The 14,977-nt window shown below is 38.5% G+C and overlaps 1 protein-coding gene across 5 annotated transcripts in view; it reads left to right on the top strand.

The window, feature by feature from the left end:
• Window positions 1-11,588, top strand: part of IGF1 (insulin like growth factor 1) — a 108,219-nt gene extending 96,631 nt beyond the window's left edge. For all 5 annotated transcript variants that reach the window (XM_051961200.1, XM_051961199.1, XM_051961197.1 and 2 more), the window contains one exon: window positions 4,050-11,588. In XM_051961200.1, the coding sequence (XP_051817160.1) occupies window positions 4,050-4,168 (119 nt within the window). In that variant the 3' untranslated portion in view covers window positions 4,169-11,588. The remainder of the gene's footprint in view (window positions 1-4,049) is intronic.
• Window positions 11,589-14,977: the final 3,389 nt, after the last annotated feature.

Below are 14,977 nucleotides of genomic sequence, written 5' to 3'. Positions count from 1 at the left end.
GGGATAGGAATATCAGAGCTGATACCAAGCCTACTCAGTCATTCCTACCCACACACACACTCTAATACCATTGCCACAAATTGTTCCCAACAGGTAACAGGCTAGGGCAATGACTGACCCCTCAACGATTCCATGGCTCCATTTTCTTACTGGTCTTTCTAGGGAGGCACTCGAAGCTCATATGGTACTCGTTGGACAAGAGTGTGCAATACTCAACATGACCAAAGGGCATTTCCCCAGTGCTCAAGGGTTCTATCTTTTGCTAAGATATTGTGTCCCACAATACTTGTCTTGTTCTGAACAGACACGCTGGAAATATTTGCCCAGTGGAAACATCACTGCTTCCCCTCAGAATAGTAGAGAGTCTGTTATCATGCTGCTGTATGCCCTTATATTAGACAAGGGGGGGTGTGTCGCTGGGAAAAAGCTATCACGTGGTAGCCAAGGGGAACAAATGAAGTCTGTGTGATTTCTAGATTTGGGAGCTATCAATCCCCATTTGTATCGGGATGCCCCTTCTATACAGAACCATCAATAGCAGTGGATGGTAGCTCAATGTGCCCCCAGTTCAGTTTGTTTTTAAGATAAAGTCAGTAGGTAGAGGGAAGAAGGTCATCCTGAGGCTGCTTTTGGGAAGAGGAGGAGAGATAAAGGGTGGGAAGGGGAGAAGCTATATCATGTGAATGCTTCTTGTTTTAATCCATTATTCTTACTAAATAGGTCCAGTTCAGCTCAGTTGTTTCTCCATTAAGAAGGAATGTGAGTTCTGCCAGCACCTTCTAAATTGGAGTGGCCTGGGACAAAGCCCCAGTGATGCAGCCTAGTTATGAAACACCCTGTCCTATAATTGCCTTTGTATCCCCAGCATCCAGTATAACACCCCAACAGATACTTGAGGATTGATTACTTGATTGATTAATTTACTGATTGAATGAAGTTAGAGAATAGACCTATAGCTGAAAGAGACTTTAAATTCCAACCCCAGAATGAGAATGATGAGAAAACAGAGACCTAGGCATCTAAAGTGACATAGAGACTCCTAGATCTAGAACTAAATGAGACCTCTGTTGTTCAATCATTTCAACTCTGGGTTTTTTCTTGACAGATATTTGCTATTTCCTTCTCCAGCTCATTTTACAGATGAGGAAACTGAGGCAAACAGGATAAAGTGACTTGCTCAGGGTCATGCAGCTAGTACGTGTCCGAGGTTGGATTTGAACTCATGAAGATGAGTTTTGTTGTGTGTTTTTTTAAACTCCAGGCCCAGTGCTCTGCACACTATGATACCACTTAGCTGCCCTAAAAGAGATCCCAGAAACCATCTATTTCAACCCCATTTTGTAAATAAAGAAACCAAGGCCTGGACTGGTTAAGTGACTTCTCTAAGATCAATAGGCAGCAAACAGTAGAGGCAGGCTTTTGAACTAATCCATCCTACTCCACAGCCAATGTCATAGAGAAGATTCTTGGTCATGGACTATTGGACTGGATGGCTTTTGGGGTCCCTCCCAATTTGACTTAAATGACAACCCATTTTTTTAACCCCTTGCTGTTTTCCTTTATTAAATACCTAAATAGTCACATAGTACAAATCACCTGGATAAGTTTGCAGAAATTTGGGACAATTTTTGCCAAATTGGGAGCAATTTCAGTACCCAGCAAAGAGGGATTAAAATGCAAGTACCATCCTAGTTGCCCATGTGGCCAATGCTTGCCACTCCTTGTCAAGACTACTCTGGGAAATTAAATTAAGACAATGAACCAAGCAAAAAATGCAACTGAGACCGCAGTCCCTAAGTACTTTTGTTATTTCCATTGTCTGCAACAAAGAAAGCATGTGTGAGACTTTGGGAACTGAGCCAGATGCAAAGCAGACATTCCAGCTGGTTTTGAACAGTCACAGCCATGTATGTTTGCGGGGTGGGGGTGGAGGGAATGTGCAACTTGGGGAGAAGCTGATGACTTGTCGGCTATGTCTCTGCTCGGCTATGGAAACACACCTAGAAGTCCTAGCTAAATTTATCTCTGTGCATTTGCACCCACTGAGACTTCAAACTAACATCCTCTTTGAAAGAAGAGAGGAGAATTACCTTCTGATGTCCAGCTCAAGACTTGGAGACTGGCGGACTCGGGGTCTTTCTGCCTCAGATACTTATTAGCTTATGTGACTCTGGACAATTCTCACTCTCTCCTCTCTCTATGTATATATCTGTGTCTCTCTCTATTTCTCTGTTTTTCTGTCTCTGTCTCTCATTTGTCTCTCCTCTAAGTGTCTCTCTTTATCTCGCTCACTGTTAACCCCATCTCTGAAATGTAATTCCTCCTCAGTGCCATGCTTTTAGTTATTTTTAAAGTTCAGCTCAAAGACCACCATCTACATGAAGCCTTCCTCAAGGTCCTCAGCTACTAGAACCTCCTCTTTCTACTCTCCCAAAATGACCAGTTTATTTAAATATGTACATACTGCTGCCCCCTTAGAATGTAATGTCCTAAAGGCTTGTTTCTTGTATTTGGACCCTAAATATCTAGTACAATGCCTGGTATGCAGTAAGTGCATAATCAATATTTAATTATTGTTTGACCCTATGCCTAATATTATCTAGACTATTATAGGGATCGGACATTTCTTGACATACACAGCCCTTACTTGCCTTGTCTTTCCTTATAATTACCTTCTAAATTCTCTGTGTCTGTAATCAACAAACATTTATTAAGGGTTTAGAATGTGTCAGGCACTTACTAAACACTAACAAAAACACAGTCCCTGGCTGCAAGAAGCTCACTTTCTTTTGGAAGAGATAACATGAAACTGACAATGTACATACGAAAGATAGATGGATAGATTGATGGATAGATGGATGGATGGATGGATAGGTGATTGAGACAGACCAAAAGATAGACAGGCAAATAGATAAACAGATAGATATAGATAGGTAGACTGATATATAGGTAATGGAGATAGATGGATAGATGGATGGATGATTGAGACAGACCAAAAGATAGACGGGCAAATAGATAAACAGATAGATATAGATAGGTAGACTGATATATAGGTAATGGAGATAGATAGATGAATAGATGGGTGGGTGATTGAGACAGACTGACAAATAGATAAATAGATAAATGAATAGACAGAATGATAGATGATAGAGACATAGAGTGGATAGATGGATGGATGAATGGACAGATGGATGGATGGATGGATGGATGGTTAGGTGGATGAATGATTAGATAAACAGATAGAAAAAGAGAGATGAGACAAAGACAGACAGACAGATGGACAGACAGAATAAATGGAAGACAAATGTCTCATTGAGGGCAGGCACTGCCTTGCGTTGGGTTTTATATTCCTAATGCCTCAGACATAAGGAGCATTAAATAAATGTTTATTGAGTTGAATTGAATATTTGTGATATGTTGGATAAGGTTAGGATCTATGGAGCATAGTGAGTAGAGAGCCAAGTCTTGGGGTAAGGAAGACATGGGTATAAGTCCTGCCTCAGACACATGCCAGCAAAGAAGTCATTTAACATCTCAATTCTCTAGGTCAGTGATTCTCAAAATGTGGTCCAGGGGCCTACAGGGGTTCAAAAGAAACCATAAGGTTCAAACTGTTTTATGATAACGCTAAGACAGATCAGTTTCTAACAGAGTAACTATCGATAGCTATAACCCACATAAACAAAAATTATTTGGGACCTTTTAAGAATGTCAAGAAGTCCTAAGACCACAAATGTTTGAATATGACTTCTGTAGACAACTTTCTAAGACTAAATTGCAGAGAAGGTTCTGAGTCACTTTGGTAGAGGGGAATTTATCACCTGGAGGTTCTCTATGGCAAAGAAATTACAGGACTACTCCGTATACCCCATACCACTCCAAAGGGCCTAACCCTCAGCTCTCAGTCTCTTACGTATAGATCCATCATGGCAGTGAAAAAAGCAGCTGGATAGTAAGAAGACATGATCGGTTTCCAGGGACAGTGATATCAGATGCACTCATCAAGTCTCATACAGTAGTTAAAGCTGATTATTTTTGTTCATTTTCAGGAAATACATTTGAAGAACGCAAGCAGAGGGAGCTCAGGAAGCAGGAACTACAGAATGTAAGAACTACCGTCCAGGAGCGGAGAATGAATACGCCTCCTCTGCGGGATCCTTCTCTGTAAATAAGTTATTTGTTCAACATTGGAAGACTTTAAAAAAACAAAAACCAAACACGCCGGTTGTTTTAATAAGCTTGATGAAATGACAAAACAATGGGCATTCTCCCAGGGGGGTGGGGGTGGGCTAGGGGGCCAGATTGAGCAAACATTCCAATGTTTAAACCTCTTTAAAAGACTAGTGTCAACTCCTTGCTAAACATCTTCCCAGAGCTGCTACGTCGCTCTCTGATTCTGTAACTTCTCTATACTATCCCGTACAATGGCAAAACAAAATATATTCCCTTTCTTCTCGAAAGCCCACAAGTCCATGGGCCTCCATAGATGCAATTGCTCAGAATCGATCTATGAACCCTTGGCTGGGAGAGCAACGCATTCACCAGCCTTGTCTAAGTGTGTGTGTGTGTGTGTGTGTGTGTGTGTGTGTTTTATTTTTATTTGCACTTCTTTAACAAACAACAGAGCTGTTTGTTTTAACAGTGTCAGATAAGGGTTATTTGTCTTCTCCCTTCCCTTTCCATTTGCACAAAGCAAACACTCTCAGTAGCCGACCCCCAGCAGGAAAGTAACACATGAGATTTTCAAACACACACAGCTTCCCATCTGTGGCACTTGGACCAAATATGGGTTGGATCCATTTAGTTTAAAGACAGAGCTTTCTTTCCTCGCCCCCTACGCCGCCGCCACCCCCTCCCCCACCTCTTCCTCCAGAAGCAAGTAGACACAGTTTGCAAAACAAATTCTGTTGTAGACCCCAGTCCCAAAGCATAGTAGTCTCTTGAGTGCTCAGTGTCTCCTTCTGCGATTTCAATAATTTCTTCCTTTTATTTTTTCCCATGTAAAAGTAGTATGTAAAATTTAGCATATCATTAATACAGAATATTATCAAGTCGTATGTACAACTCTGTTTTCTAGTACAATGGTGCTATTTTGTAGTTTGTTATATGAAGGAGTCTGGCCAAAACCGTAACTGGTGAAAGCAAAATGAAGGAGAGATGAACAAAGGGAAAAGGAATTGAAAGATCCATCTGGTTTTGATGGAAAGCAAAGAACATACTCCCCCCCCCCTCAAAAAGTGTTTTTCTTTCAAAAATAGGGCTAAAGATACTAAGAATAGTTACCTCTTTCTCAATCAGAGAGGATTAAGAGAAATTAATCCAACAAAAAGGGTCTGATACTTAGAAGTCTTCCTTTTCCTTTCTTAATTTTGGGGAAAAAATTCTCCCTTTCTCATCCCACCCTCAGACTCACCACTGTGTGACCTTGGCCAAGTCACTTCACCACCTCTGTGCCTCAGTTTCCTCATCTGCAAAATGGGGAGAGTACTTGTCATCTACCTACCTCACAGGAGTGGTGTAAGGATTAATAAGCAAAGGGTCTCGATCCTAACATATGCCAAATGAATTTCTGGAATGAAAGGGATCCTCTGAATGGGCGACAATATCATAATTGTAGGATATAGTCCGAACATCAATGTGCTAATAGCTTCTCAGAAATATTTCAAAGCACATGGGATGTGTTATATTTGAGGACTGGATAGAATTGTGCATTTTGATTCCCACACACACAAATTAAAAGAGAGAAAGGCAGAGAAGAAGAGACCAAGAGAGAAAAAGACAGATTCGGCCTGATTTCTGCCAGTAAAGAGGAAGACATGGCTGAAATTTTCAGGATACAATGATTCTTTTAGGCAAACAGTTTCCATTTAGTAAATACCTCTTCTGGTGCATGAAATGATCATCTAGATATCTGAAAATTTTAATTTGTTCCTTCCTTATAGGTCCATGTATCCCATGGTTCAAAATATTTAAACAGTATCTAATAAAATAATGACAGAACTACTGCCTTGAATAAATTTTAATCTATCCTCTGATTAATGCATCATAACATAAGTATTTTTTGAAATTCAGCTACTTTTCACCAAATTTGATAGCTAGGAAATTCTTAAGCATTTCCTTGACCAACCAGAAAATTTTATTCCAGGAAAAAAATTCTGTCCAAGAATCTCTTATAAATATCCTACCAACACTTTCTGAGTTGCCATAGAACTTCTCTCTTAGAAAAGTGGATACTGAGAACAGACCCACAGAAGCTCATTTCACTCTGAAGTTTCCCCTTTCAAGCTCTAGGGGTCCTAGTTTCCTAAGATCCTTAGGCTATGACATTTGAGGCCGCTCTGAAGCACATTGATTTATTTGGTGGTGTTAGGCCCTGGTCCCACAGTCAGAAGTTTGTTTCTCTAAGGTGCACTCAAACATCCCTCCACTTGTTCCTTTCCCCAATATTCTAAAGCTCATTGTTTCTATCTAACAGAGACACTAAATAGGGGGCTAAGAAACCAGTTGTTAATTTGGAATCAAATCTTTATTCTCAAGGAAACCTCGATAAGCAAGCATTTTTAAAGCTCCTACTGTGTGCCAGGCCCCACAGGCTCTTTAAAAAAATAATTTCTGTTTAGTGTGGGGGAGGAAGAGAAAAAATGTCATAATGTGAAAAGTCTTGTCATGTTGCCTCTCTAACATTAACGGGGCTTTGTAAATATTCCTAGACTCTTTAAATCTCAGAGTTAGAAGAGATCTTCAAGGTCTTCTGAGTCTACCCTGCTCCTTGATGTAAGAACGTCCTCGATGATTAAGCACATGAACTAATTGACCTTCACATCTTTTTCCTCCACTTCCATGAAAAGCACTGAGCTCTTGGGCCTTTCTTACAGATCTTATTCTTTTTCATTTGAGGGGCCCATCTCTCCTTTATGCACTTAGTATGTTCACATAATACTGTAAGAAAGAGAACGTTTTGGCTCCTCAGCACACTGGGTCACTTCATTGGAAAATAAGATAAGAGAGTTTTTCGATCTCTGAGTTCCTCAGTGTCAAAACACCCTTCCTATTGGGAGTGTGGGGATTATTTTAAATCAAAGAAGGTCATGTATAGTAAAGCACTTTGTGAATACTTTGTAAAGGTCAGTTGTCAAATACCGAGTATTATTAAAGAACAGAAAAATACTACCCTCCCCATTTAGAGTTAGATACCTAGAAGCAAGAATAGTCACCTCTTGAGCTGATATTAGGATAAGATTCAATATTTTATCTACTCAATCTGTTCATTTAGAAGATTTCTTTAAAAAAAATAGTCTACAACATGTGCTTTTAGGAATGGGAAGTTATAAAGAGAACAAAGGGGAAAAGGAGGAATAACATGATTTTTAAAAAATTTCTTGGCAATAGATTCAAAATACTTTCTTCAATCAATCAATAAACAAAAAGATATTAAGCTCCTATTACACACTATGCTTGTTGCTAGTGATACAAAGACAAGATCAACAAAAAGAAACAATCTCCGCTTTCACGGAGCTCATGTTCTGTAAGGGGAGAGAGAGCATGCACAAATCAGTTGGTCAATGATTTTTATTATGCACTTACTTATGTGCCAGGAATTGGAGTTACAAAGAAACCATCCAGCCTACACACCTGATACAATGTCATTTTGTATTGAGAACAGTGTCAGTTTATCTCCAGCTAAGAAACTTTTATTAAGCATTATATTCAACAATGTCCTAGATGCCACAAGAGACCATATAAGAAATTAATCTTGGCCATTGAGAGAGCAGTGGTAGATGCTGTCGGTGGCCAACACTCCCTTCCTAAAGAAGCTACTCTACTCTGGTAGCTTTTTACTAGTGGCATTAGTTTAAATTGCCCAGAACCCAGCATAACTTCCAAGGGGCCTTTCCTGAACCTCCTGACCCAGTTTGGTACAGGGAATTCCAGATGCTAGTTAGACCCCAGCTACTGGTTTATTTGTTTCATCTACTAGTTTAATATTGGGGAGGAAAGAAAAAGAGAATGAATTATCACCACCACAAGAAGAGATTGTCCAAAGCAAAACAAGCCTAATTGACATTGGTCAGTTTGGTGCAAGGAAAAGAGCTTTGGGTTCAAATTCCAACTCTGTCGATCACTACTTGTGTATCTTTGGGTCTCAATTTCTGCATCTATATAATAAGGAGATTGAACTAGATGACCCACTATGGTCTATGACCAATCAGTCACTAAGTTTTTATTAAGGGCCTGTGATGTGCGAGGCACTCTCCTAGGTGCTGATAGCACAACTATAAAAATAAAGAGTGCTCCTGCCCAGAAGGAGCTCACATTTTACCACAATCCCATGCTTTAACCATCATCCAAAGAAGGGATTCCAATGAACAGTCAAGCTCGGTAGCAAAAAGACTAGGTGGGGTCCTCTTTCCCATCAGAACCTCCCTCTCTTGTAGATACCGAAAAACAACTTATACTTTTATCAGTCTAGAATACATGCTAGAGGGTTCATGGTGACATGGTGGCATTCTGAGCAGAAATCAAATCTCTGATCAGTTTTTGAAAATTTAAAAATAAATAAATAAATAAATGAAATCCTATGCAGGAGCCATTTCCAAACTGCCCCTACCCTTGAGGGGTTAGTTTGTTGGTATGTAGGAAGTCCCCTATGCCCGATGACTTGAGGGTCTCCATCAGGAACAAATGCATTTCCCAGGAGGCTTCTAGAGGAGTATATAGCAGTCCATCTTGCTTTCCTGTTTACGGATTTGGCCAGCAATGCCAAAGTGGTGCTATTGTTTGTTTAAGAAAGTACTTGACTAAAACACAAAAGAAAGCATAGAAATATTTTTTTAAAGTATTGAAAAAAAAAAACCAATGATTCTATAGATGTAAGGCTTATTGAAATAGAATTAGGTCTAGCCATCACCTTTCACCTTTTTTTTATCACTCACAAGTAGCAAAGCCTCCAAATGGTTAACTTGGGGGCAGGGGTAGAAGTTGGACATTGTCAGCATAGGCCCTTTACGATTTTATAGACTCTTGAACTTGGAAAAATTCATCAGGATATTAATGGAACTAAATACCTTGGCTCAAGGCACAAACATAAGTGAAGAACAACATTTCTAGTGACAAACGGAGCTCAGATAGAAGCAAAGTCAAGGGCTGTTTGCCCAATTGTCTGCGTCCAGGGCAGAGAGTCAAATAGAGAGGAGTAAATGAGGGATATGGGTGGGGATTGCAGTCATTGCTAAGAATACCTTCTCCCCTTTCCCCCAGGACATTCTTCAGTACTTCCTCATTCTTGGAAACTATTCATTCTTCATTTAAACATCTCAATGAGCATTTAGCTCTTACTCATACAGAAAGCAAAGTCTCTGATCTTTGCAAGGAGCCATGCCACATAGGATTCCCAATGTGAGACATAGGTTATCTACTGATAAAGGTAAAAAAGAGGACAACTTATGAGAAAGAGTTGAAAGATATGGCTAACGATCTGTGAAGTTTTTTAAACTTTATATTGTTTTTATGATTATCTTAATGTGCAAAAAAAAAAAAAAAAAAAGACTCAGTTCTTCTTTCTTTCATCTTTTTTTCCCTTTTTTGGAATAAGGAGTAGTAAGTTAAACCCAAATAGTCTTTGAAACTATTAGGCTAGTTAGGAAAAAAATGTATGTTTGACTTAATGAAGTTATAATCAGTCTATTTAAGATAGTTTGCATTTATTTTTTAGTATTAAAGGAATTGTACTAATTTATTTGAGAGGTACTTGCTATGGTTGGCTCTCTATGAGAACACTGCTTCCCATCCAAAGCAAGCTCCCAAAGTGCCATGCCTTTTTTCCAGTCTTCCCACTGGCAAATCTGTTCAGTGCCATTGATTTCAAAATTCAATCATTTCAATTCTTAGATCTCCCTCACCTCACCAACCACACATACCCATGGTCATAAAGTCCAGATCACGCCTCAGTAAAACTGACCACAATGATGTATTTTCATTAAGAAAAACCTAAAAGGAAAGCTATTAAGGTTTGTCTTCTTGTTTGTTTGTTTGTTGACCAAGCTAATATTTAAGCCTATAGTACCCATTTTGCTTGCCACTGTTTTGTTCCTCAAAAAAAAAAAAAAAAAAAAAGCTTTCCTTTCAAAGGTTAGAACCTGATATATATCTGTGATTCATACACCTCCCACCATCAAAAAAAAAAAAAAGTTAGGAAGAATGGCTGGAGCTCTATCACATCAAGCACAGTAGAGAGATTTCCATTTGACAGTGAACAAGATAACTAAGAAGCCTCATGTTGAAGGCATAGAGAATTGGATTTGATTTCCATCTGTTTTGTTTTCCCTTATCCTTTGTTTTCCCTTTCAGTTAACACGCTGGTGGTCTTCTTAGTGGTGTTTAGAAAAGTTGGGGAAGATTACTTTAGAAGTGTTGAGCTAGAAGGGATCATTTAGAATGACTAGCTGAACTTTTTTTTTTTTGTATTTGCTCCTTTTTCATACATTATTGTAAATGAATCACAAGTGTGAGCAGATGCTCTCTTTCCATTCTTCATTGGTCTTTATTAGGCTCATCTTTCTACAAAGGGAAAAAGTATCTGCTTTAAAAAAAAAAAAAGAACTCTCCCTTTGTTATGACAAGAGGAAGACATAAGAGAAAATGTCCCCACTCCCTGCTGATAAAACAAACTAAAGATATTAAGTCTTTGTTAGAGGATGTCAACAGAATCCCATCTGCCACTTTGTATATGGCAGTCCACCGTTCTTTGACATTGCATGTCTTTCAATTATATAGGCCCCATCATATATGAAAATAATCCTTTATCTTTTGCCCAAAACGCACTGATCTACAGTAGCTTGAAGCTAGGAACCATCTCTTCTCAAGATCTACCTGAGAGCTTGATTGCATTCATCTTTTTTTCCATCTTGTTTTGCTCTGCCATCTCTGATCACTCTTACAACAACAAATACATCTGCTGCTAATGACCCAGCAGGAGTGCCTCTCAAACCCAACCTACTTAGCAGCCATTTTTTTTTTTTTTGCTAGATCTCATTATAACTCCTATCTAGAGCAAGATTAGCAAAAGTTTTCCAATATCACTTACCCATGTATCCGGTTTACACAAGGGCTCTAAGCACTATAAAAGATCCTCTTTGGATAAGGAGAGTTAATGAAGTTTGAGGACTATGGTTCTATCTTGCATTTTGCTTCATTATATTTTTTATCACTTTTATAAGGCCAAGTGTGCTAAACAGACCCCCTGGCACTGAACCCATACCTTCCCTGCTACTTTGTAACCTGAAAATGGCAATCGGTAGTTCATTATGATATCTGTCTTAGCTTAAAAGAAAAAAAAAAGCATATTTTTCAAGAAATTAATCCTGATTGTATTTGAAATTATTATTCAATTCATTTATGGTGAAGGAATATTGATCCTGATGACTTCTAAAAATGTAACTAACTGAATCATTATCTTTCATTTACTGTTGTAATAAGCATATTTGGAAAATGTACGGCTAGAGCGTCATAATAAAGTGATATTATCTTCCTTTTCTTTAGTAATTACATTAAAATTAATCATGTTTGATTAATCATTCTGTTTTGGATAACACTGTGTAATGTGTCATTCCTTAAAAATTCAGCTACAATATCAGTCAAAAAACTTTTATTAAGTGTTCATCTGTGTATTCTCAACAGTCAAGGAAGACAATTAAGCGGAATGAGAACTGCAATTATACAATGAATCAAAATCAACATATATATATATGTGTGTGTGTGTGTGTATACACATACACACACACACACACACAAAGACAGAGAGAGAGAGAGAGGTGTGTATGTATGTGTGTATATATAATATATATATATATATATATATATATATATATTTAAATCTCAAGAGCTATCAGACCATAGCTCAGTGTCATCCAACAATGAATACTGCTTACTCCATACAATGAAGCATGGGAAATTCTTGGCTTAAGATCCCAGCAGAGGATTACATCAAATATGGCAAATTACATATCCACAGAGGCACACATATATCCACTCAGTGAATAAAAATGGGACTGTTTTCCAAGTGTTGAGACCTCCTGTTTCAATAAAATGCTGTTTCCCTATTAAAAAGACATTAAGCAATATGTGGTAACCTAGACACATGATCCCCACTACTAGGAAAAGCTGAGGCTGCTGGATGGGCTTTCTGAGCTGCACTAGGGCAAAAGTCAATCAAGAGTCCATACTGAATTATAAACCAATTTAATAAGCCCTAGAAAGCAGGGAACCACCAAGCTGCTTAAAGAGGGCTGAACTAGCCCAATATAAAAATGGAGCAAATCAAAGCCTCTGTGCCTAACAGAAGTGGGTCTGAGACCATGAAAGACCACTGCATAGGAAGGAAGGAAGGAAGGAAGGAAGGAAGGAAGGAAGGAAGGAAGGAAGGAAGGAAGGAAGGAAGGAAGAAGGAAGGAAGGAAGGAAGGAAGGAAGGAAGGAAGGAAGGAAGGAAGGAAGGAAGGAAGGAAGGAAGGAAGGAAGGAAAGAGGGGAGAGAAGAATGGGGAAAGGGAGGGAAGAATGGGGAAGGGGAGGGAAGAATGGGGAAGAGGAGGGAAGAATGGGGAAGGGGAGGGAGGGAATAGTAGAAGGAAGAAAAGAAGTGACAAGGTAATGACAAGGAAAAATGAGGTAAAACAACCTGGCCTTCCTCTGGTTCCAAAATCTGTTAGAGGCACTGTTACCACAAAGCTGAGGGCCCTTTCAATTCTATTTGCTACACCATCATTCAAAGCCTGAAGTGCTTTTATGTGTGAATTTAGATTTCCAAAGTTGTGTTCTTTATCTCCTAAAAAGCATTTAAACCACTGAGACAAATATAACCAATGGGACTCCTTGCTGTCGGAAGCACCAAGAACCATTTAGCACATGCCCTCATTCTTGTTCTTATGCCCATCCATGCAGTACTTGATGATGATCTCTATTTCCTATCACCATTGTGATGCAGGAGTACTCTGGGATACAAAAGTATCATTAGTTAAACTCCTGGTCTCCCCTGAGCCCTGTGATACTCCTGGGGAAAGCTCACATAAGGATTTTCTTATTCAGGTCCACATCAAGAACATTTCTTGATAAAGTGAAAAGGCGATCAGAAGAAATCCTGTATCCTGCTAAATGATAGAAGACCAATTAGTCACTGTTTTCTTCAACTATTGAAGCTTAGTTCCATTTATAGCAATGAATCAGTGTTTTTAAAGGCATGTGTAGAAGTTGGTACTTCTCACTGCCCAGTGCTCACATAAATCTACCAGGATTTTGTCACTCAATAGACACAAAGGTTAACATACCCTTGGGTTTTTAGATTATACAAAAATATTTCATGGTCTGAAAATCTTGGGAAGGATGGCAGTTAGAGAGCATCTGTCTAATGTATTTGTATGGGGAGTTTATAACTCTGTGAGGTCTAATAAAGGATGATGGTTGGTAACATCTGGCTTTTAAATGTTCTTTGATTCAACCTATGAATGAAATTCTGAAAAAGCTACAGCAATCACTGGAAACAGAAATGTATATAAATCTGCTCAAAGACATCCAGAGAACAATTTAACCCTGGTAAGGACCAAAATGTTGTTTGAGAAATTTCATGGCTTTATGACTGGAAGGACTCACAAAAGTCTTTGAGTCTAATCTCTTCATTTTACAGATACAGAAACTGAGATCCAGAAATGTAGTCTTAGACTTAGAACTACAAGTGACATCAAAAACCATTTGTTTCAGCCCCTCGTTTTATAAATAAAGAAACTGAGTCCCATGTCTCTCTTCAGCATTAAGATTTTTCAAACCAGTTCCAATCATTCAGTGAAGAGAGCCATCTACACGCAGAGAGAGAACCATGGGAACAGAATGTGGACCACAATATAGCTCTCTGTTGTTGTTTGCTTGCATTTTGTTTTCTTTTGCAGTTTTTCCTCCTTTTGATTTGATTTTTCTTGTGCAGCAAGATAACTGTATAAATATGTATACATATATTGGATTTAACATATATTTTAACATATTTAATGTATTAGACTACCTTACATCTAGGGAAGGGGATAGGAGGAAGGAGGGGAAATTTTGGAACAGAAGGTTTTGCAAGGATCAATGTTGAAAAATTACCCATGCATATGTTTTGTAAATAAAAAGCTTTAATTAAAAAAAAGAAGAAGAAGAAGAAATAGTCCCAAAGCGATCACAGTCACTGTTTTAAAGCTGAAAAAGATCTTTAAGATTATCCAATCAAAACTCATTTGTCAGAAGAAACCAAAGCCCAAGGGAAGTAAAAATTCATAGGTGGTAAGCATCAGAAGTAGAATTTAACTTTTATCATTTCTCAACCTCATGATCCTCCCTCCAAAGTGATATTGGGATATCTGAAGAATCCCAAGTCCATGAGCAAAAGATGACACAGATTCATATAAGTACAGCAGTAAGTCACCCAAACAGATGCTACCTCTCTGAAAAAATTTACCTTCAACTGCAAAATACCCACCTCTCATTCTCTGGTTTCCATGTAATTCCCTATATGAGTAAATGAGAGGATCGCTTTCATATATGATAACAATCCAACTGATCCAAGCTGGCTTTTTTTCCCCAGTAGCATGATGAATTGAGCTCAACTATTCACACTTTCTCACTCAGTTCCCTTAGGATTAATGGTACATATTTTCGAGACAAGTGAATGGGATTCAGGGCAAAGTCTGTGACCTGTGGAGCAGAATTTCTCTCTGCATGAAACTCACCAGGCCCATATGGTGATCAAACCATGACCTGGGACTCATTAGCACTATGCTCTAAGCAGCCCAAAACAAATACAGATTTGGAATCAATAGGATTTCAAAGCACACATGAGAATGTAATCAACACAACGAAGGAAAAAGAAAATATATGTGTGTGTATGTCTGTATATATAACTATACATATATATATACATGTATATATGTGTTCCAATACTATTTCTATATAAAT

This window comes from Antechinus flavipes, chromosome 5 (assembly GCF_016432865.1).
Source record: "Antechinus flavipes isolate AdamAnt ecotype Samford, QLD, Australia chromosome 5, AdamAnt_v2, whole genome shotgun sequence".
NCBI lineage: Eukaryota > Metazoa > Chordata > Mammalia > Dasyuromorphia > Dasyuridae > Antechinus > Antechinus flavipes.
This window is presented reverse-complemented; position numbering and strand designations above follow the sequence as displayed.